Source organism: Bombina bombina, chromosome 4 (assembly GCF_027579735.1).
Source record: "Bombina bombina isolate aBomBom1 chromosome 4, aBomBom1.pri, whole genome shotgun sequence".
NCBI classification, from domain to species: domain Eukaryota; kingdom Metazoa; phylum Chordata; class Amphibia; order Anura; family Bombinatoridae; genus Bombina; species Bombina bombina.
Genome location: NC_069502.1, coordinates 829,553,795 through 829,579,488, shown reverse-complemented (window position 1 = coordinate 829,579,488; position 25,694 = coordinate 829,553,795). Strand labels below are relative to the sequence as shown.

General features: G+C 42.5%; 2 protein-coding genes across 2 annotated transcripts in view; one reads left to right on the top strand and one right to left on the bottom strand.

Annotated features, from left to right (window-relative positions):
• LOC128657162 (gastrula zinc finger protein XlCGF26.1-like) overlaps positions 1-17,943 on the bottom strand; it is a 139,604-nt gene extending 121,661 nt beyond the window's left edge. The window contains exon 1 of the mRNA XM_053711403.1: positions 17,796-17,943. Coding sequence (XP_053567378.1) covers positions 17,796-17,856 — 61 coding nt within the window. The 5' untranslated portion in view covers positions 17,857-17,943. The remainder of the gene's footprint in view (positions 1-17,795) is intronic.
• Positions 17,944-22,073: 4,130 nt separating this feature from the next.
• The window catches only part of LOC128657161 (zinc finger protein OZF-like), a 54,442-nt gene continuing 50,821 nt past the window's right edge, over positions 22,074-25,694 (top strand). Inside the window, exon 1 of the mRNA XM_053711402.1 lies at positions 22,074-22,142. The gene's annotated coding sequence lies outside the window, so the exon portion shown is untranslated. The remainder of the gene's footprint in view (positions 22,143-25,694) is intronic.

Genomic DNA, 25,694 nt, shown 5'->3' with positions numbered 1-25,694 from the left:
TGCTGCCTCATATAGAGCATGATCCTGTACCTACCTCAGTATGCTCTCATTACAAACACTGCTGCCTCATATAGAGCATGATCCTGTACCTACCTCAGTATGCTCTCATTACAAACACTGCTGCCTCATATAGAGCATGATCCTGTACCTACCTCAGTATGCTCTCATTACAAACACTGCTGCCTCATATAGAGCATGATCCTGTACCTACCTCAGTATGCTCTCATTACAAACACTGCTGCCTCATATAGAGCATGATCCTGTACCTACCTCAGTATGCTCTCATTACAAACACTGCTGCCTCATATAGAGCATGATCCTGTACCTACCTCAGTATGCTCTCATTACAAACACTGCTGCCTCATATAGAGCATGATCCTGTACCTACCTCAGTATGCTCTCATTACAAACACTGCTGCCTCATATAGAGCATGATCCTGTACCTACCTCAGTATGCTCTCATTACAAACACTGCTGCCTCATATAGAGCATGATCCTGTACCTACCTCAGTATGCTCTCATTACAAACACTGCTGCCTCATATAGAGCATGATCCTGTACCTACCTCAGTATGCTCTCATTACAAACACTGCTGCCTCATATAGAGCATGATCCTGTACCTACCTCAGTATGCTCTCATTACAAACACTGCTGCCTCATATAGAGCATGATCCTGTTCCTACCTCAGTATGCTCTCATTACAAACACTGCTGCCTCATATAGAGCATGATCCTGTACCTACCTCAGTATGCTCTCATTACAAACACTGCTGCCTCATATAGAGCATGATCCTGTACCTACCTCAGTATGCTCTCATTACAAACACTGCTGCCTCATATAGAGCATGATCCTGTACCTACCTCAGTATGCTCTCATTACAAACACTGCTGCCTCATATAGAGCATGATCCTGTACCTACCTCAGTATGCTCTCATTACAAACACTGCTGCCTCATATAGAGCATGCACCTGTACCTACCTCAGTATGCTCTCATTACAAACACTGCTGCCTCATATAGAGCATGATCCTGTACCTACCTCAGTATGGTCTCATTACAAACACTGCTGCCTCATATAGAGCATGATCCTGTACCTACCTCAGTATGCTCTCATTACAAACACTGCTGCCTCATATAGAGCATGATCCTGTACCTACCTCAGTATGCTCTCATTACAAACACTGCTGCCTCATATAGAGCATGATCCTGTACCTACCTCAGTATGCTCTCATTACAAACACTGCTGCCTCATATAGAGCATGATCCTGTACATACCTCAGTATGCTCTAATTACAAACACTGCTGCCTCATATAGAGCATGATCTGTACCTACCTCAGTATGCTCTCATTACAAACACTGCTGCCTCATATAGAGCATGCACCTGTACATACCTCAGTATGCTCTAATTACAAACACTGCTGCCTCATATAGAGCATGATCCTGTACATACCTCGGTATGCTCTAATTACAAACACTGCTGCCTCATATAGAGCATGATCTTGTACCTACCTCAGTATGCTCTCATTACAAACACTACTGCCTCATATAAAGCATGATCCTGTACTTACCTCAGTATGCTCTCATTACAAACACTGCTGCCTCATATAGAGCATGCTCCTGTACCTACCTCAGTATGCTCTCATTACAAACACTGCTGCCTCATATAGAGCATGCTCCTGTACCTACCTCAGTATGCTCTCATTACAAACACTGCTGCCTCATATAGAGCATGATCCTGTACCTACCTCAGTATGCTCTCATTACAAACACTGCAGCCTCATATAGAGCATGATCCTGTACCTACCTCAGTATGCTCTCATTACAAACACTGCTGCCTCATATAGAGCATGATCCTGTACCTACCTCTGTATGCTCTCATTACAAACACTGCTGCCTCATATAGAGCATGATCCTGTACCTACCTCAGTATGCTCTCATTACAAACACTGCTGCCTCATATAGAGCATGATCCTGTACCTACCTCAGTATGCTCTCATTACAATCACTGCTGCCTCATATAGAGCACGCACCTGTACCTACCTCAGTATGCTCTCATTACAAACACTGCTGCCTCATATAGAGCATGATCCTGTACTTACCTCAGTATGCTCTCATTACAAACACTGCTGCCTCATATAGAACATGATCCTGTACCTACCTCAGTATGCTCTCATTACAAGCAACGCTGCATCATATAGAGCATGCGCCAGTACCTACCTCAGTATGCTCTCATTACAAGCACTGCTGCCTCATATAGAGCATGATCTTGTACCTACCTCAGTATACTCTCATTACAAACACTGCTGCCTCATATAGAGCATGATCCTGTGCCTACCTCAGTATGCTCTCATTACAATCACTGCTGCCTCATATAGAGCATGATCCTGTACCTACCTCAGTATGCTCTCATTACAATCACTGCTGCCTCATATAGAGCATGATCCGCCTCATATAGAGCATGCGCCTGCACCTACCTCAGTATGCTCTCATTACAAACACTGCTGCCTCATATAGAACATGATCCTGTACCTACCTCAGTATGATCTCATTACAAACACTACTGCCTCATATAGAACATGATCCTGTACCTACCTCTGTATGCTCTCATTACAAACACTGCTGCTTCATATACAGCATGATCCTGTACCTACCTCAGTATGCTCTCATTATAAACACTGCTGCCTCATATAGAGCATGATCCTGTACCTACCTCAGTATGCACTCATTACAAACACTGCTGCCTCATATAGAGCATGATCCTGTACCTACCTCAGTATGCTCTCATTACAAACACTGCTGCCTCATATAGAGCATGCGCCTGTACCTACCTCAGTATGCTCTCATTATAAACACTGCTGCCTCATATAGAGCATGATCCTGTACCTACCTCAGTATGCTCTCATTACAAACACTGCTGCCTCATATAGAGCATGATCCTGTACCTACCTCAGTATGTTCTCATTACAAACACTGCTGCCTCATATAGAGCATGCGCCTGTACCTACCTCAGTATGCTCTCATTACAAACACTGCTGCCTCATATAGAGCATGCGCCTGTACCTACCTCAGTATGCTCTCATTACAAACACTGCTGCCTCATATAGAGCATGCCCCTGGACCTACCTCAGTATGCTCTCATTACAAACACTGCTGCCTCATATAGAGCATGATCCTGTACCTACCTCAGTATGCTCTCATTACAAACACTGCTGCCTCATATAGAGCATGCGCCTGTACCTACCTCAGTATGCTCTCATTACAAACACTGCTGCCTCATATAGAGCATGATCCTGTACCTACCTCAGTATGCTCTCATTACAAACACTGCTGCCTCATATAGAGCATGCGCCTGTACCTACCTCAGTATGCTCTCATTATAAACACTGCTGCCTCATATAGAGCATGATCCTGTACCTACCTCAGTATGCTCTCATTATAAACACTGCTGCCTCATATAGAGCATGATCCTGTACCTACCTCAGTATGCTCTCTTTACAAACACTGCAGCCTCATATAGAGCATGATCATGTACCTACCTCAGTATGCTCTCATTACAAACACTGCTGCCTCATATAGAGCATGCACCTGTACATACCTCAGTATGCTCTAATTACAAACACTGCTGCCTCATATAGAGCATGATCTGTACCTACCTCAGTATGCTCTCATTACAAACACTGCTGCCTCATATAGAGCATGATCCTGTAACTACCTCAGTATGCTCTCATTACAAACACTGCAGCCTCATATAGAGCATGATCATGTACCTACCTCAGTATGCTCTCATTACAAACACTGCTGCCTCATATAGAGCATTATCCTGTACCTACCTCAGTATGCTCTCATTACAAACACTGCTGCCTCATATAGAGCCTGATCCTGTACCTACCTCAGTATGCTCTCATTACAAACACTGCTGCCTCATATAGAGCATGCACCTGTACATACCTCAGTATGCTCTCATTACAATCACTGCTGCCTCATATAGAGCATGATCTTGTACCTACCTCAGTATGCTCTCATTACAAACACTGCTGCCTCATATAGAGCATGCACCTGTACATACCTCAGTATGCTCTAATTACAAACACTGCTGCCTCATATAGAGCATGATCCTGTACCTACCTCAGTATGCTCTCATTACAAACACTGCTGCCTCATATAGAGCATGATCCTGTACATACCTCAGTATGCTCTCATTACAAACACTGCTGCCTCATATAGAGCATGATCCTGTACCTACCTCAGTATGCTCTCATTACAAACACTGCTGCCTCATATAGAGCATGATCCTGTACCTACCTCAGTATGCTCTCATTACAAACACTGCTGCCTCATATAGAGCATGATCCTGTACCTACCTCAGTATGCTCTCATTACAATCACTGCTGCCTCATATAGAGCATGATCCTGTACCTACCTCAGTATGCTCTCATTACAATCACTGCTGCCTCATATAGAGCATGATCCTGTACCTACCTCAGTATGCTCTCATTACAAACACTGCTGCCTCATATAGAGAATGCGCCTGTACCTACCTCAGTATGCTCTCATTACAAACACTGCTGCCTCATATAGAGCATGATCCTGTACCTACCTCAGTATGCTCTCATTACAAACACTGCTGCCTCATATAGAGCATGCACCTGTACATACCTCAGTATGCTCTAATTACAAACACTGCTGCCTCATATAGAGCATGATCCTGTACCTACCTCAGTATGCTCTCATTACAAACACTGCTGCCTCATATAGAGCATGCACCTGTACATACCTCAGTATTCTCTAATTACAAACACTGCTGCTTCATATAGAGCATGCACCTGTACCTACCTCAGTATGCTCTCATTACAAACACTGCTGCCTCATATAGAGCATGATCCTGTACCTACCTCAGTATGCTCTCATTACAAACACTGCTGCCTCATATAAAGCATGCTCCTGTACCTACCTCAGTATGCTCTCATTACAAACACTGCTGCCTCATATAGAGCATGATCCTGTACCTACCTCAGTATGCTCTCATGACAAACACTGCTGCCTCATATAGAGCATGCGCCTGTACCTACCTCAGTATGCTCTCATTATAAACACTGCTGCCTCATATAGAGCATGATCCTGTACCTACCTCAGTATGCTCTCATTATAAACACTGCTGCCTCATATAGAGCATGATCCTGTACCTACCTCAGTATGCTCTCTTTACAAAAACTACTGCCTCATATAGAGCATGATAATGTACCTACCTCAGTATGCTCTCATTACAAACACTGCTGCCTCATATAGAGCATGCACCTGTACCTACCTCAGTATGCTCTAATTACAAACACTGCTGCCTCATATAGAGCATGATCTGTACCTACCTCAGTATGCTCTCATTACAAACACTGCTGCCTCATATAGAGCATGATCCTGTAACTACCTCAGTATGCTCTCATTACAAACACTGCAGCCTCATATAGAGCATGATCATGTACCTACCTCAGTATGCTCTCATTACAAACACTGCTGCCTCATATAGAGCATTATCCTGTACCTACCTCAGTATGCTCTCATTACAAACACTGCTGCCTCATATAGAGCCTGATCCTGTACCTACCTCAGTATGCTCTCATTACAAACACTGCTGCCTCATATAGAGCATGCACCTGTACATACCTCAGTATGCTCTCATTACAAACACTGCTGCCTCATATAGAGCATGATCTTGTACCTACCTCAGTATGCTCTCATTACAAACACTGCTGCCTCATATAGAGCATGCACCTGTACCTACCTCAGTATGCTCTAATTACAAACACTGCTGCCTCATATAGAGCATGATCCTGTACCTACCTCAGTATGCTCTCATTACAAACACTGCTGCCTCATATAGAGCATGATCCTGTACATACCTCAGTATGCTCTCATTACAAACACTGCTGCCTCATATAGAGCATGATCCTGTACCTACCTCAGTATGCTCTCATTACAAACACTGCTGCCTCATATAGAGCATGATCCTGTACCTACCTCAGTATGCTCTCATTACAAACACTGCTGCCTCATATAGAGCATGATCCTGTACCTACCTCAGTATGCTCTCATTACAATCACTGCTGCCTCATATAGAGCATGATCCTGTACCTACCTCAGTATGCTCTCATTACAATCACTGCTGCCTCATATAGAGCATGATCCTGTACCTACCTCAGTATGCTCTCATTACAAACACTGCTGCCTCATATAGAGAATGCGCCTGTACCTACCTCAGTATGCTCTCATTACAAACACTGCTGCCTCATATAGAGCATGATCCTGTACCTACCTCAGTATGCTCTCATTACAAACACTGCTGCCTCATATAGAGCATGCACCTGTACATACCTCAGTATGCTCTAATTACAAACACTGCTGCCTCATATAGAGCATGATCCTGTACCTACCTCAGTATGCTCTCATTACAAACACTGCTGCCTCATATAGAGCATGCACCTGTACATACCTCAGTATTCTCTAATTACAAACACTGCTGCTTCATATAGAGCATGCACCTGTACCTACCTCAGTATGCTCTCATTACAAACACTGCTGCCTCATATAGAGCATGATCCTGTACCTACCTCAGTATGCTCTCATTACAAACACTGCTGCCTCATATAAAGCATGCTCCTGTACCTACCTCAGTATGCTCTCATTACAAACACTGCTGCCTCATATAGAGCATGATCCTGTACCTACCTCAGTATGCTCTCATGACAAACACTGCTGCCATATAGAGAGCGCTCCTGAGTACAGCTGCAACAACTAATCGGCATAATCGATAATAATTTATTATGAAAATAGCTGTCAGCGAATCTAAAAATCAATTTATTGGTTTGCAATTAGTTCTGTGCACAGCACCAGCTGCTTCACTCCAATGAGCTCCTGCACAGGGTATTGTGTTTTATGGTTTTGCCCTCAGCCTAAAGGACCTCTACAGACGTTTACTGTTTCACTTTTTTAGGACACTATAAGTTTCTTTTTTAGTTTACAACTTCTCCTGTCTTATGTGCAACCCCGAAACAAAACAGGAGGCATAATTTGTATTATTTATATAAAATCAGGTGATTTGGGACTATGCTTTGCATGATATAGTGCAGCGGTCGCCAACCAGTGGTCCATGGACCACTGGTGGTCCACGAGAAGATGTTGGCGGTCCTTGACACCATCAAGCAGGAATTAGTCTGTCACCCTGTCGTGCCGCAATTAGGTGTCACCCTGTCGTGCTGCAACTCCCTACAGTGCCTGGCTGGGCATCAGTGAAAATGGAGGAGTTAAATTACAATCTCCCTAAGCAATCTCCCTACTCATTAGGAAGTATTCTCTCAGTTTTGTCATTCAGTTAGTTAATTCCAAAAAATAATTCTTAAACATGCAAATATATACATAATGTAAACTTAGCTATGGTTATACTAGTTATGTACAGTATATATATATATATATATATATATATATATATATATATATATATATATATATATATATATATATATATATATATATATATATAACAATTATTATTATGTTAGTGGTCCACGGGATTCAAAATTGTGAGTTTAGTGGTCCCGGAGGTCGGAAAGGTTGGCGGCCCCTGATATAGTGTACAGCTTGTTATTTACCACCTAGCCCTAGATTGATGGCACTTGTTATATGAATTCTATTTTTAATTAATTGGAAAATGTACCAGATTCAACCTCTGTAAATATATATTTGTTATTTTAAGAGTAGACTAGATATTTTTTCCCCTAACCTTATAGATGATTATTTACCACTGCATATGGATATTCAAGATATTTTTATTTTATAATGAGATCCAGGCTTACTTTGTTGAGAGGCCCTTGCATTGGTGGAGAACTAACAAAGATAAATAGCACACCTTGGTGAAATTGGCAAAACCCTACTTATGCATCTCAGGCACCTCAACACCCTCTGAGCGCCTCTTCTCTGCTGAAGGCAAAATAACTTGCAAAAAAAAGAGAGCCAGAAGCATGTGGACATGTGGTCATTTTTGCATTTCAATGCAAAGTTTCTGAAAGAGTGAATAACAGAAGGTTATAAACAGTGGTAATCTAACTCTTTCTACTTCTTTTCAAACAGTTTGTGGTTTTGTTTTGCTTAATTATAAAAAAATTGTTTTGCTGCTTAAAAAAATTAGACCAACAGTTGTTTTAATGTAAAGTTTATATTCATAACACTCAGTATGTGAATTTTATTTTAACTATAGGAAAAAATAATTTATTTTTTATCCGATTAGTCGATTAATTGAACAAAATCGGCCTATTAATCGATTATGAAAATAATCGTTAGTTGCAGCCTTACTCCAGAGCCTTCCTCAGTATGATCTCAGGACAAACACTGCTGTCATATACAGAGAGCGCTCCTGAGCCTACCTCAGTATGCTCTCATGACAAACCCTGTTCCCATATATAGACACAACAGATAATGTAAAGCTCAGCACCTGGAACTCCCATCTGGGGTAGTGCACGTAGGACTGGAGCCACAGCCAAGGCTCCTAACCGGTATAGCAAAAAGGTGTAGAGTCCACAGCACTATGAATTAGCATCTGTTTATTAACGCATAACGTGTGCACATTTACCTGTCTGTTATGCTTTAATAAACAGATACTTATAGTGCTGTGGACTCTACACCTTTATGCCATATAGACAGTGCTCCTGTGCTTACCTCTATATGGTCTAACGACAAGCACTGCTGCCATATATAGAGCACGCTCCTGTTCTACCTCAGTATGCTCTCATGACAAGCACTACTGCCATATATAGAGCACGCTCCTGTTCTACCTCAGTATGCTCTCATGACAAGCACTACTGCCATATATAGAGCACGCTCCTGGTCTACCTCAGTATGCTTTCATGACAAGCACTGCTGCCATATATAGAGCACGCTCCTGTTCTACCTCTGTATGCTCTCATGACAAGCACTGCTGCCATATATAGAGCACGCTGCTGTTCTACCTCAGTATGCTCTCATGACAAGCACTGCTGCCATATATAGAGCACGCTCCTGTTCTACCTCTGTATGCTTTCATGACAAGCACTACTGCCATGTATAGAGTGCGCTCCTGAGCCTTGTCTCATGACAAGCACTGCTGCAATATATAGAGCACACTGCTGTGCCTACTTCAGTATGATCTCATGACAAGCACTGCTGCAATATATAGAGCACGCTGTTGTGCCTACCTCAGTATGCTCTCATGACAAGCACTGCTGCACATATAGAGCGTGCTCCTGAATCTACCTTTGAATGCTCTAATGACAAACACTGCTGCCATTTATAGAGCACACTTGTGAGCCTATGTCAGTATACTCTCATGACAAGCACTACTGCCATTTATAGAGCACACTTGTGAGCCTATGTCAGTATACTCTGATGACAAGCACTGCTGTCATGTATAGAATGCACTCAGATTTCATCAGCTGGTGCTGTACAATTCAAGTACACCAGAGTAAAACATTGTGCAATGCAAAGTGCCTACAAAAACAAACAAAACCATGTTTAGACATTTTGTATATAAGAAACTGGCAAAATGCGCAATAGCGGATTGGTTGGTACACTATGCATGGAGCTTACCTACCAATAAGCGCTCTTTACGCACACAGATTCACAATGGCCATGAGCACAGTGCCGATCTGGTCAATAACAACAAGAGTAAAGCAGGATTTTATAAACTGTGTAGTAGATACTTCTGTACATTACCAATATACACCAGAGGCAGAACCATTTTTCCACTTTCTGCAATGAGATTTTTTAAGTGAAACATTTTCTGCAGATCATTTTGAATTTTTAGATTAAAGGGACACTGAACCCAAATGTTTTCTTTCGTGATTTAGATAGAGCATGAAATTTTAAGCAATTTTCTAATTTACTCCGATTATCAAATTTTCTTCACTCTTGGTATCTTTATTTGAAATGCAAGAATGTAAGTTTAGATGCCGGCCCATTTTTGGTGAACAACCTGGGTTGTCCTGGCTGATTGGTGGATAAATTCATCAACCAATAAAAAACTGCTGTCCAGAGTACTGAACCAAAAAAACAACATAATTTATGCTTACCTGATAAATTTATTTCTCTTGTAGTGTGTTCAGTCCACGGGTCATCCATTACTTATGGGATATATTCTCCTTCCCAACAGGAAGTTGCAAGAGGATCACCCAAGCAGAGCTGCTATATAGCTCCTCCCCTCACATGTCATATCCAGTCATTCGACCGAAACAAGACGAGAAAGGAGAAACTATAAAGTGCAGTGGTGACTGGAGTTATAATTTTAAAATTTAGAACCTGCCTGAAAAAGACAGGGCGGGCCGTGGACTGAACACACTACAAGAGAAATAAATTTATCAGGTAAGCATAAATTATGTTTTCTCTTGTTAAGTGTGTTCAGTCCACGGGTCATCCATTACTTATGGGATACCAATACCAAAGCTAAGTACACGGATGATGGGAGGGACAAGGCAGGAACATTAAACAGAAGGAACCACTGCCTGTAGAACCTTTCTCCCAAAACCAGCCTCCGAAGAAGCAAAAGTGTCAAATTTGTAAAATTTGGAAAAAGTATGAAGTGAAGACCAAGTTGCAGCCTTGCAAATCTGTTCAACAGAGGCCTCATTCTTAAAGGCCCAGGTGGAAGCCACATCTCTGGTGGAATGAGCTGTAATTCTTTCAGGAGGCTGCTGTCCAGCAGTCTCATAGGCTAAACGAATTATGCTACGAAGCCAAAAAGAGAGAGAGGTAGCCGAAGCCTTTTGACCTCTCCTCTGTCCAGAATAAACGACAAACAGAGAAGAAGTTTGTCTAAAATCTTTAGTTGCCTGTAAGTAGAACTTCAGAGCACGGACCACGTCTAGATTATGCAAAAGACGTTCCTTCTTTGAAGAAGGATTAGGACATAATGATGGAACAACAATCTCTTGATTGATATTCCTGTTAGAAACAACCTTAGGTAAAAACCCAGGTTTAGTACGCAGAACTACCTTGTCTGAATGAAAGATCAGATAAGGAGAATCACAATGTAAGGCAGATAACTCAGAGACTCTTCGAGCCGAGGAAATAGCCATCAAAAACAAAACTTTCCAAGATAAAAGCTTAATATCAATGGAATGAAGGGGTTCAAACGGAACACCCTGAAGAACTTTAAGAACCAAGTTTAAGCTCCACGGAGGAGCAACAGCTTTAAACACAGGCTTAATTCTAGCCAAAGCCTGACAAAAGGCCTGGACGTCTGGATGCTCTGCCAGACATTTGTGTAAAAGAATAGACAGAGTTGAAATCTGTCCCTTTAGCGAACTAGCGGATAAACCCTTTTCTAAACCCTCTTGTAGAAAAGCTAATATCCTAGGAATCCTGACCTTACTCCATGAGTAACTCTTGGATTCGCACCAATATAAATATTTACGCCATATCTTATGGTAAATTTTTCTTGTCACAGGTTTCCGAGCCTGTATTAATGTATCAATAATCAAATCCGAAAACCCACGCTTTGATAGAATCAAGCGTTCAATTTCCAGGCAGTCAGCCTCAGAGAAATTAGGTTTGGATGGTTGAAAGGACCCTGAATTAGAAGGTCCTGCCTCAGAGGAAGAGACCATGGTGGACAGGACGACATGTCCACTAGGTCTGCATACCAGGTCCTGCGTGGCCACGCAGGCGCTATCAGAATTACCGATGCCCTCTCCTGTTTGATCCTGGCAATCAGCCGAGGTAGCAACGGAAATGGTGGAAACACATAAGCTATGTTGAAAACCCAAGGGGCTGCTAATGCATCTACCAGCACCGCTCCCGGGTCCCTGGACCTGGATCCGTAACAAGGAAGCTTCGCGTTCTGGCGAGATGCCATGAGATCCAGGTCCGGTTTGCCCCAACAACCAATCAGTTGAGCAAATACCTCCGGGTGAAGTTCCCACTCTCCCGGATGAAAGGTCTGGCGACTTAGGAAATCCGCCTCCCAGTTCTCTACGCCTGGGATGTGAATAGCTGACAGGTGGCAAGAGTGAGACTCTGCCCAGCGAATTATCTTCGAGACTTCCAACATCGCTAGGGAACTCCTGGTTCCCCCTTGATGATTGATGTAAGCCACAGTCGTAATATTGTCCGACTGAAATCTGATGAACCTCAGCTTTGCTAACTGAGGCCAAGCTAGAAGAGCATTGAATATTGCTCTTAATTCCAGAATGTTTATTGGGAGGAGTTTCTCCTCCTGAGTCCACGATCCCTGAGCCTTCAGGGAATTCCAGACTGCTCCCCAGCCTAGAAGGCTGGCATCCGTTGTTACAATCGTCCAATCTGGCCTGCGAAAGGTCATTCCTTTGGACAGATGAACCGGTGACAACCACCAGAGAAGCGAATCTCTGGTCTCCTGGTCCAGATTTAGCAAAGGGGACAGATCTGAGTAATCCCCGTTCCATTGACTGAGCATGCATAGTTGCAGCAGTCTGAGATGCAGGCGCGCAAATGGCACTATGTCCATTGCCGCGACCATTAAGCCGATTACCTCCATGCACTGAGCTACTGATGGGCTTTGAATGGAATGAAGGACACGGCAAGCATTGAGAATCTTTGATAACCTGGACTCCGTCAGGTAAATCTTCATCTCTACAGAATCTATAAGAGTCCCTAGAAAAGGAACCCTTGTGAGTGGTAACAGAGAACTCTTTTCCACGTTCACTTTCCACCCATGCGACCTCAGAAATGCTAGAACTATCTCTGTATTAGACTTTGCATTCTGAAAACTTGACGCTTGTATCAGAATGTCGTCTAGGTACGGAGCCACCGCTATGCCTCGTGGTCTTAGTACCGCCAGAAGTGAACCCAGAACCTTCGTAAAAATTCTCAGGGCCGTGGCTAACCCGAAGGGAAGAGCCACAAACTGGTAATGCCTGTCTAGAAAGGCAAACCTCAGGTACCGATAATGATCTTTGTGAATCGGTATATGAAGGTAAGCATCATTTAAGTCCACCGTGGTCATATATTGACCCTCTTGGATCATGGGTAGGATGATTCGAATGGTTTCCATCTTGAACGATGGTACCCTTAGGAATTTGTTTAAGATCTTTAAGTCCAAGATTGGTCTGAAGGTTCCCTCCTTTTTGGGAACCACAAATAGATTTGAGTAAAATCCTTGTCCCTGTTCCGATCGCGGAACTGAGTGGATCACCCCCATGATTAAGAGGTCTTGTACACATTGTAGAAATGCCTCTCTCTTTACTAGGTTTGTCGATAACCTTGAAGGATGGAACCTCCCTTGTGGAGGAGAGGATTTGAAATCCAGAAGGTATCCCTGAGATATAATCTTTAACGTCCAGGGATCCTGCACATCTCTTGCCCAAGCCTGGGCAAAGAGAGAAAGCCTGCCCCCCACTAAATCCGTCTCTGGATAGGGGGCCCTGACTTCATGCTGTCTTAGGGGCGGGAGTAGGCTTTCTGGCCTGCTTGCCCTTGTTCCATGACTGGTTGCCTTTCCAACCTTGTCTGTAACGAGCAGTAGTTCCTTCCTGTTTTGGAGCGGAGGAAGTCGATGCTGCTCCTGCCTTGAAGTTACGAAAGGCACGAAAATTAGACTGTTTGGCCCTGTCCTGAGGAAGGGCGTGGCCCTTACCTCCCGTAATGTCAGCAATAATTTCCTTCAAGCCGGGCCCGAATAAGGTCTGCCCTTTGAAAGGAATGTTAAGTAGCTTAGATTTGGAAGTTACATCCCCTGACCAGGATTTAAGCCAGAGCGCTCTGCGCACCTGTATGGCGAATCCGGAATTTTTAGCCGTAACTTTGGTTAGATGTACTACGGCATCTGAAACAAACGCATTAGCTTGCTTAAGGGTTCTAACTTTGCTCAAGGCCTCATCCAACGGCTCTGTGCGAATCGCCTCTTCCAGAGACTCAAACCAGAATGCCGCTGCAGCCGTGACAGGCGCAATGCATGCAAGAGGCTGCAATATAAAACCCTGTTGAACAAACATTTTCTTAAGATAACCCTCTAATTTTTTATCCATTGGATCTGAGAAAGCACAGCTATCCTCCACCGGGATAGTGGTACGCTTGGCTAACGTAGAAACTGCTCCCTCCACCTTAGGGACCGTCTGCCATAAGTCTTGTGTGGTGGCGTCTATAGGGAACATTTTTCTAAATATCGGGGGAGGGGAAAAAGGCACACCGGGTCTATCCCACTCCTTACTTATAATTTCTGTAAGTCTTTTTGGTATAGGAAAAACGTCAGTACACACCGGTACCGCATAGTATCTATCCAACCTACACAATTTCTCTGGAATTGCCACCGTGTCGCAATCATTCAGAGCCGCTAATACCTCCCCTAGTAACACACGGAGGTTCTCAAGCTTAAATTTAAAATTTGAAATTTCTGAATCCGGTCTCCCCGGATCAGAACCGTCACCGACAGAATGAAGCTCACCATCCTCATGTTCTGCAAATTGTGACGCAGTATCAGACATGGCTCTCGTGTCATCAGCGCGCTCTGTCCTTAGCCCAGAGCTATCGCGTTTGCCCCTTAATTCGGGCATATTATATAATACTTCTTTCATAACATTAGCCATATCATGTAAAGTGATTTGTAAGGGCCTAGATGTACTAGGTGTCTCAATCCTACGCATCTCCCGAGCGGGAGACGCAGGTACTGACACGTGAGGAGAGTTAGGCGGCATAACTTCCCCCTCGTTGTCTGGTGATAGCTTCTTTATCGGTACAGATTGACTTTTATTCAAAGCAATATCAATACAATTGGTACACATCGTTCTATTGGGCTCCACATTGGCTTTTGAACATGATGAACAAACAGTTTCCTCTGAATCAGACATGTTTAAAACAGACTTAGCAATGAAAAACTAACAAGCTTGGAAATCACTTTCAATAAGTTTTACAAGCAATATAAAAAACGCTGCAGCGCTTCAAAAATACAGATATAATTAAACAATTCTTAACAAGAAGTGTATTATTAGCAGATTATTGCACCCATTAGCAAAAGGATGATTAACCCCTCGATACCCAAAACGGATAAAACAGATATCAATTAAGATTTAACGCTTTTAATCACAGTCAGCACACTGTCACAGATCTGCTGTGACTGATTACCTCCCTCACAAATGAAATTTGCAGACCCCTGAGCTCTCTAGAGACGTCCTGGATCAAGGAGGAAGAAGCAGAAAGACTGTGCAATAATTTTAACTGCGCAACAAGGCGCTAAAACAAGGGCCCTCCCACTCCAATCACAACAGTGGGAGCCCTGATATAACGGTTTCCATGCAGAAAAATATGTTAGCCATGTGGAAAAAATCATGCCCAAAGCGATTTATCACCAAAGTACCTCACAAAAACGAATAACATGCCAGTAAACTTTTTATTAAAAAAACAACATTTTTCAATGTCATGCAAAGCTATCACTAAGCCTGCTACCAGTCGCTACCACTGCAGAGAAGGCTTAAGTATTATTTCAGTGTTAACAGTATTTTCTCAGTCAAATTCTAGTCCCTAGAATATAACTCGACTGCGCATACATTTATCAGCCTGATACCAGTTGCTACTACTGCATTTAAGGCTGTACTTACATCATACGGTAACAGCAGTATTTTCTTAGTCAATTCCATTCCCAGAAAATAAAGTACTGCACATACCTCATTTGCGGAGGACCCCGCATGCTATTCCCAGTTTCTGAAGTTACCCCACTCCTCAGAATGTCGAGAACAGCCAGTGGATCTTAGTTACGCCTGCTAAGATCACAGATAAAAAACGCAGGCAGTTTCTTCTTCCAAATACTGCCTGAGATAGAAAAACAGCACACTCCGGTGCCATTTAAAATAACAAACTTTTGATTGAAGAATAGTTAAGTAAAAACTCCAGCTCCTCTCGCGACCTCCTTCATTGTTGAGGGTTGCAAGAGAATGACTGGATATGACATGTGAGGGGAGGAGCTATATAGCAGCTCTGCTTGGGTGATCCTCTTGCAACTTCCTGTTGATAAGGAGAATATATCCCATAAGTAATGGATGACCCGTGGACTGAACACACTTAACGAGAAAAAAAGCTTAGATGTCTTCTTTTTCAAATAAAAATAGCAAGAGAACAAAGAAAAATTGATAATAGGAGTAAATTAGAAAGTTGCTTAAAATTGCATACTCTATCTAAATCACAAAAGAAAAAAATGTGGGTTCAGTGTCCCTTTAAGCAGTTACAGTAAAGCACCAGCTCAATTGCAATGTGTTGATTAACTGGAGAATAAAGCATTTTTTAAAGTTTTATAATATAGTACATTGCACATTAGCTGCAGAGAAAAAAAAAGTGTTGTTTTTATGTCTTGAGTCAGTCAACAATAATAAATAAATACTAATACTAAATACTAAAGGAAAAATATAGATCTATTGTGATATAAAACATACATGTGGTCAGGCATATTATGTGATTATATGTAGAATAGAGACTATTAAAATACATGTATCCTGCTTATGTTTTTTATGGGGGTATATTATATTGTTGTACATATTTTGATTATTTTATTTTGAGGTGTATAACAAATGTTTTTATTGTGATTGTTATATTACTGTTTTCCATTTTTTATTTTTTAATCCTAATTTGAAGGGTTACAAGGTTATTGCTATTGTCTATTTTGGGTATGGCAATGGTATGGAGGTTAATACAGAGATATCTATTCTTATTTGGGATTTGCTCAAAATGGTTTGTGTTACATATGAGAGCTTTGTATATAGAGGTTTCCATGCCTACCAACTGCTGACCTGTGCAACAGGTGTTCACACTTTAGAAATTAATTAGCCTATCAGATTTAGTTTTATGTGTTCTATTGTCTTTATAAAGCAAGTGTTGTTAACATTTTAACATAGCCTGAGGAAACAGCCTGTGGTGGCTGAGAAACATGTTGCTGTTTTTAAAATAAAAGTTTTTAAATATACACTTGCTTTATCACAATTATTCTGCTCCTGTTTGGGGGCAAAGTGTGTGTGCTAGTTCTATCTTCCAAAGTGGTGATTTTCTGCATCCTGCAAATTGGATTCCACAGTCCACTGGGCGGCTGAAAGGTCCCAGTACTGCTGATATTGCACCTGGTGGTGCTTTGTTTCCTGTAAGTACAACCTTGAATCCTTTTTTATCTGGTGTACAAACGTTACTGGGCTATGTGTGTGCCTTTTTTTGCCCTTATAGGCATCATAGGATAGGCCCTCGCCAAGGATCATCTCTATCTGGCTGGAGACACCAGTGAGCTGGACCACTGTTTGATGTTCCAGGCTGCCACAATAGCACCATTTGGGTGCGCTACGCTTGTGAGTATATTTCCTATCCTGCTGATGTTTTGTATCTGACTGCCGTGACGTTACTAGGCCATGTTGGCGCCTCAGTGCTTCTTTCTCTTATAGAACAATAATAAATGCACTGCTGCTTTGCAGCGATGCTCCATATTTGACTGTTCTCTTCAAATAGCACTTTGTTCTGGATGCACTTTGTTAAGGAAAACTTACACAGTGCAGCCAGAGCACAGTGCAGTTTGAAGACAACAGCCTGATGTAGAGCAGCGCTGCAAAGCAAAACAGCCAACAGTTCCTGCATGTGTCCCATTCTTTCTGCAGACATGCTGCATTTTCTGAAATGACATCTCACATCACAGCATGTTCTGCCTTGGGGCAATATACGATCAACCCCTATGTACCTTTAAGACAAACAGATCACTGAGGTTTCTGGTTAGTTAATGTAAATATTATCCCATTGTGATGACAAAACCAGGTGACATACATGTGACATCCTGCTTACCTCTGTGTGCATCAGGAAGGTCTGAGGTTTGGTTCTTGTCAGACATTGTCTTGCTCAGCATAAATGAATTTGTCAGATATTCTTATAATGTTTCCCCTTTACTGGCAAACACAGTTATGTGTATTGTACGTGATCTTCACAGTAACAGGAGCCTAAACACAGAGAGAGAGAGAGAAAAAGTCTCATGTACAGTTCGTTGTCATAAGGGGTATACATTAAAGGGGCAGTCTAGGGAAAATTAAACTTTCATGATTCAGATAGGACATCCAATTTACTTTTATCATCAATTTTGCTTTGTTCTAAGCTAATCCTAGGTAAACTCATATACTAATTTCTAAGCCCTTGAAGGCCGCCTCTTATCGCTGGGCATTTTGGCAGTTTTTCACAGCTAGAGGGGGTTATTTAATTTGTGCCATATAGATAACATTGTGCACGTGGAGTTACCTAGGAGTAAGCACCGATTGGCTACAATGCATGTCTGTCAAAACAACTGGAATAAGGGGGCATTCTGCAGAGGCTTAGATACAAGGTAATCGCAGAGGTAAAAAGTATATTAATACAACCATGCTGGTTATGCAAAACTGGGGAATGGGTAATAAAGCTCTAGGCACACTGAGCAACGGGTCCATATCTGGCTTCCCGCATCACCCTTAGGGAGAACGGGTAATAAAGGGATTATCTATCTTTTTAAAACAATAAACATTCTGGAGTAGACCGTCCCTTTAACTTCTCTAACAAATACATAGATTTTTTTTTTATTACTATTTATAAAGCTTTGACAACCTTGTGCTGAAGCTGTTTCCAACCATTTACATTTATAGTTTTTGAATATCAATTCCATTGTGTTTATTTCTTCTGTAAGTTACCCACGCAAACTATATGCTGTCTTTTCAATAGACCTAGCACTTTCAGAAATCAACTTTAGTTTGCATTAATTAAATAATTAATGAAAATATAAGCCCAAATTGGTGATAATTCTCTGGAATTCCCTTGTGTACCCATGCACAGTTTTACCCTATACTGCATTTATTATTTTTCCACATCATCAAAATTGTTTAAAGGCACCTGGAGTTTGATTTTGCTGCTTAAAGGGACATGAAACCTAAAATAATTATTTCTTGATTCAGATAGAGAATACAATTTTAAGCAACTTTCCAATTAACTTCTATTATTTAATTTGCTTCCTTCTCTTGTTATCCTTTGCTGAAATGTTTATCTAGGTAAGCTCAGGAGCAGCACAGAACCTAGGTTCTAGCTGTTGATTGGTGGCTGCATATATATGTTGATTGTGATTGGCTCACACATGTATTCAGTTAGAAACCATTAGTGTATTGCTGCTCCTTCAACAAATTATACCAAGAGAATGAAACCAATAAGATAATAGAAGTAAATTAGAAAGTTGTTTAAAATTATATTCTCTATCTAAACCATGAAAGAAAAAAAAATTGGGTTTCATGTCCCTTTAAGGTCCTAAAATGATGTTAAAGTTTGAAGTCCTCTGACTTCATGAGAATACGTTTGTAATACCCAGTAGCTAGAGAACAAGGCTTTTTACCACACTCCCTAAATAGTGTTTGCTGGAGCGGTCTGTGTAATGTGCTTTGTGCAGTACTATGTTCAAATGCAGAAACAATGCAGATATACACAGAAGCTGCAGAATTCCATTTCCCTTTCCCCCTCCAGTTACCACAGATCTCCTCCAGCCTCTGCAGAACCTAATTAAATGCTGTGGTAACCGGGAGGGGGAAGGGAAGTAGAATTCCTGCAGCGTTAGAACGGACTGTGTGAAATCAGCAGACACAGATAAACACAGAAGCTGCTAAACTCAGCAGCATATTTTCCCTTCTGTCCGTTCTAACGCTGCAGGAATTCCACTTCCCTTCACCTCCCGGTTACCATAGCATTTAATTAGGTTGTGCAGAGACTGGAGGAGATCTGTGGTAACCGGGAGGGGGAAAGGGAAGTGGAATTCTGCAGCTTCTGTGTATATTCTGTGTATATCTGCATTGTTTCTGCCTTTGAACATAGTACTGCACAAAGCACATTACACAGACCGCTCCAGCAGGAGGGCTGTCTGTAAACACTATTTAGGGAGTGTGGTAAAAGTCTTGTTCTGTAGCTACTGGGTATTACAAACGTATTCTCATGAAGTCAGAGGACTTTAACATCATTTTAAGGACCTTAAAGTGAAGGTCAATTTCCATGTGAAAGTGCCCGTTTTTTAAAAAAAAACTATTAAAAACAAGGGCACTTTCATTCATGAAAATTGACATTTCAGCCGTTTTTTTTTTATACAATATACCTACCTTTTCTTCTTGAAGCCGCTCCAGTCCTTGACCAGCCAGTCGCAAGCCTCTTCATACGTCAGCAATGACGATTCCGACATCCTCCAATCACGGCTTTCCCCCTGGGGGTAATCATTGCCTGAGGCAATGCCGAGATTCGAGGAAGCCAGTTTTGTCGTTGCTGGGTAAGTAAACCAGGAAAGAGCAGACGGGGCATTGTTTCACAAGGCCAATTCTGCGTTTCAGAAGAACAAGGTAAGTATTTTTAAAATACGGTGCTATGTCAATTTTCATGAATGAAAGTGCCCGTTTAATAGTTTTTTTTTAAACCGGGCACTTTCACATGAAAATTGACATTCACTTTAAGCAGCAAAGTAGATAACACATGTTAATTAAAAACTTTTATTTCTTTTAATGCTTTATTTAATTAGCCCATATTTTTTGAGAGTATAATGTCCCTTTAAAGGGACAGTAAACACCTTGTAATTACAGGACATTCCTGTTGTGTTGCTATAGAATAACATATCAGCCAAGTCTAACATTAACATCCTTTTTTTACAACAGTTATTTTTCAATAGCCAAACTCCACCCACCATTTTCTTTATTTAGAGACAACAAGGCTAGCTACAGTCATAATGTTAGTATAAAGTGCAGTTGTTATATGATAAAGCCACTTAGAGACATATATGTAGCTGAGTTAGCCTTGAGAAGTCAGCAGGGTGCATCTAAGTTCTTAGAATTAGAAATTGCTTAATTTTCTGAACCAGATGACACAAAAAAAGGTCAAGATAAAGAATGAAAATATATTGCAAAGTTATTTCATTACATAAAACTAAACATTTTAAATAAAATAAACTTGATGAGCTTAATATATATATATATATATATATATATATATATATATATATATATATATATATATATATATATATATATATGAAGTTCCCTTTACCTAACATATACACAGACCCCTCACTGTATCTTCTATACAGATATATATTATAGAGATGTTCCCTCTGCCTCTCACACATACAGACCCTTCCTAGTACCTTATAGATATACAGTACAGTACATATTATCAGAGACAGGTTCCCTCTCACTCAAACAGAGCCAACTTCTACAAAACCTTAGTAGAGATGTTCCACCCATGTGTGGGGGTGAAATAGCATTAGACTCTCTATGTAATTTTACATCATAATAGCCCTTTGACTATGCATCACAAACTGCCCCTCCATGTACCTTATATACAGATATATACTATAGAGAGGTTCCCTCTGCACAAGCGCACACAAACTCCCTTCCCCAGTACCTAATATACATATACAATATTCCCTCTACCTAATATGCATTGCACTTCCCTGCAATCTAATATAAAGAACAAAAGACATCGTTTATAGACCTTTTATGGAGCTACATATCATGTAGAAAGCTACACATTTATCACACACACAGTATAAACACAGTCACACACTAATACAGTTATACTAAAACAACATTGCACACATATGACACCCATCAGTCTATAGCTAAATTACTGACTTGGTTATTAGGCAGCTGAGAGTCAGCACATCCCAGGAAACAAACACGGGAAAGTACTATAAGTAAGTCAAAGGAGACAATTGACAGCGTTCCTACCAGCGTGATCTTCAGCAGGAATTAAACGGAAGCAGGAGGAAACTACGAACATACTCCCAGCATGCAGTGCAGCGGAGCTGTATGCATCAGCTTCACGTCCAGTAAAAGAGGCGAGGTCCCAACGTTGATACTCTTGTTCAATAATCCTAGTACCTTATCTACAGGTATATAATATTATATAGATATTCCCATTGCCTCACATACAAATACCTCACCAGTGCATTATTTACAGACAAATATTATTGTAAAGAGGATCCCTCTGCCTCATACACACAGCCTCCTTCCAGAATACTTCCAATACTTTTACTTTATCCTCGAGTAGCAGCTAGATCCCTTGCAGCAAATGGACCGTGAACTCCCAGAAGCCACGTGACTGCAGTGACCTCATCTGTCCTCCTTTTACCGGACTGGATCTAGCTACTACCAGGTAATATATGTGATTTAAGAATATACGCAATGGTTAGCACAGCAACTCGGGAGTGATTTATATGTGATTTAAGGAAGCGTGACAACTAATATTAACCTCCTATAGGTGAGGAGGGGGGCTGTGGTGGGTGCAGAGAGTGGGGTTAAGAGGGTGAGCTGTGGGTGCGGAGAGAGAGGGGTTACGTGGAGGAGGAGGGGTTTATGTGCCAGACAGAGGGGAGCTGAGTACTTGTACAGGCTGAGGCTGGGTGACAGCGGTGCTGTGGTTCTGTACAGGGGCTGGAGTGTAAGACAGAGAGGGACTGATGTTTGACCCAGAGGGGGCTAATAGTCTGTACAGGGGCTTAGGTGTGGGGCAGAGGAGAACTGTGAACCAGTATAGAATGGGGGAGATGTGAGAGAGAGGGGCTGATAATCTGTATAGGGGCTGGGGTGTGAGGAGGGCTGAACATGGGCTGGAATGTGATACAGAGGGGAGGGCTGAAAGTCTGTATAGCGGCTGGGGGGGGGGTGAGACAGGGGTGTGTGTGTGAGACAGAGGGGATTGTGTGAGACGGTGGGGGGTGAGACAGGGTGGGGTGGGTGAGACAGAGGGGGGGGGGGTGAGAGACTGTACAGGTGCTTAGGTGGGAGGCAGAGGGGGACTGAGAACCAATACAGGGACTGGTGTGTATGTGAGAGAGGTATCTGAGTCTCTACAGGAGCTGAGGTGTGAGAGGGACTGAGAGTCGGTACAGGGGCAGGGGTGTGTGAGACAGAGGGGACTGAGAGTCTATAAAGGGACTGGGATGTGAGGAGGGCTGAGCATCTGTACAGTGGCTGGAGTGTGAGACAGAGGGGGGCTAATATATTTTATAGGTGCTTAGGTGTGAGGCAGAGGTTGACTGAGAACCAATACCAAGACTGGTGTGTGTGTGTGAGAGAGAGGTCTGTGAGTCTCTACAGGGGCTGGGGTGTGATTGGGGCTGATGGTCCCTATAGGAGCTAAGGTGTGAGATGGAGGGAGGCTGAGAGTCTCTACAGGGGCTTGGGTGTGAGACCGAGGAGGAGCTGAGAATCTATACAGGGGCTGAGTTGTGAGGGTGGCTTAGGGTCTCTACAGGAGCTGGGATGTGAGATGGAGGGAGGCTAAGAGTCTGTACAGGGACTTGGGTGTGAGATAGGGGGGCTGAAAATCTATGAAGGGGCTGAGCTGTTCGGGGTGCTGAGGGTCTGTACAGGGCTGGGGTGTAAGTGGGGGGGGGGGGGTGATGGTCTGTACAGGTGCTGGAGTGTGATACAGAGGGGAGGGCTGATATTCTGTACAGGGGCTGGGATGTGAGACAAAAGAGGCTGAGAGTCTATAGAGGAGCTGGAGTATGAGACAGAGGTGGCTGAGAGTCTGCACAGGGACTGGGGTGTGAAACAGAGGGGGTTTAGAACTTTTACAAGACTGGGCTGTGAGAGAGAGAGAGTGGGACTGAGAGTCTTGTACAGGGTATGAGGTGTAAAACAGAGGGGCTGAGAGTCTGCACAGGGATTAGACTGTGAGACAGAGGGGACTGTGATTGTGTACAAGGGCTTAGGTGTGAGGCAGAGGAGGACTTAGAACCAGTACAGGACTGGGGTGTGTGAGAGAGAGAGGGTCTGAGAATCTGTACAGGGCCTGGGGTGTTAGACAGAGGGGAGCTAAGAGTCTGTACTGGGGTGTGAGGGGGTCTGTGGGTATGTACAGGGGCTGGGGTGTGAGACAGAGGAGAGCTGAGATCTTGTACAGGGGCTAGGTGTGAGGCAGAGAGGGGCTTTGAACCATTATAGGAGTGCAGTGTGGGAGAGATACAGAGAGAAGAGTTGAGAGTTTGTACAGGGGCTGAGGTGTGAGACAGAGGGGGGCTGAAAGCATGTACAAGGGATGGGGTGTGAGACAGATGGGTTGAGAGTCTGTATAGGGGCTGGGGTGTGAGTCAGAGGGGGCTGAGAGTCTACACAGGGACTGGGGTGTGATACAGAGGGGTTGAGAGTCTGTATAGGGGCTGGATTATAAAACAGAGGGGGGCTGAGAACCTATACTGGGATTGAGGTGTGAGAGAGAGCGAGAGGCTAAGAACCTGTACAGGGCTGAGGTGTGAGACAGAGGGGGCAGAGAGACTTCAAAGGGACTGGGGAGTGAATCAGAGGGGGAGGATACAGGGACTGTACAGGCCAGTACAGGAGCTAGGCGGTGAAACAGTGGGGTTCTGAGAGCTAGTACAGGGGTTTAGGTGTGAGACAGAGGGGGTCTGAGAACCAGTACAGGACTGGGGTGTGAGAGAGAGGTCTAAATCTGTACAGTGACTGATGTGTGAGAAAGGAGGGGGCTGATATTCTGTACAGGAGCTAGGCTGTGATGGGGCTTAGATTCTGTACAGGGACTGGGGTGTGAGACAGAGAGGGGCTGAGAGTCTGTATAGGGACTACAGTGTGAGGGGGCTGATACAATGAGCAAGCTGTATTTGAGGGAGTGAGGACTTGATGAAACACAGTCTCGGTGTTCGGGTGATGGGTACAAGTCTGACCTGTTTATAATAATTGTATATTTATTACTTGTATATGTGATGGGGTCACAGGAAGTCAGTCTGCATGGTTGCCCAAAACAGGATGTGACATAACTGGGAAAAAGTTTGTAAAAAAATGTTTCTTATTGCTATTAGATATTATTATTATTACTGTTGCTATAATTGACCATTTATGACTATCTCAATGGTTTTAAGAGAGGAGAAAAGTAAAGGGTGACATGAAGCCATTTAACTAAATATGAAGAGGAAACCACATCCCATAGTAATGCAATATAATAAAATGAAGCACAAGCACAGCTGTTCAGTGGGTAGTAGGTAGAATATGGAACCAGTCTAACAGCACATGTAGTAGGGCAAATACTTACTTGGTGCCCAGTATTTGTTGCGTCCTAACTTTAGCAGCCTCACATAATTTGTAATTTTATCCTATGATCAAGGTAATATTTGGGTTATGTGATTTGGGGCAGATTCCTGTTTGAGCATAAACAGCAGATGAAGAACTAAGGTGCAGCAGGACAGAGCTACCAGTTTGGGATAATCCCATAAATTACAGGATGCCTGGTAACCAGGGAGCTGTGGCACTTAGTGTTTTACATCTGCTTCCTGATATCAGATAACCGTGCATATTCCTGTGTACAGTCACCTTATTTTGCTTCTAATGAGCTTAAAGGGACACTAAAGTCAAAATTAAACATTCATGATTCAGATAGAGCATTCGTTTTTAAACACCTTAGCAATTTACTTTTATTAACAAAATGTGCACCGTCTTTTTATATTTACACTTTCTGAGTCACCATCTCCTTCTGAGCATGTGCAAGAAGTCACAAAATATATGTATATGCTTTTGTGATTGGCTGATGGCTCTCACATGGTATGGGGGGAGTGGAAATAGATATAGCTTTGACATTTGTCAGAAAAAAATCTACTACTCATTTGAAATTCAGACTAAGTGCTGTTGCATTGTCTTTTTATCATGTAAATTTACTGGCCCTTTAAAGGGACATGAAACCCAACTTTTT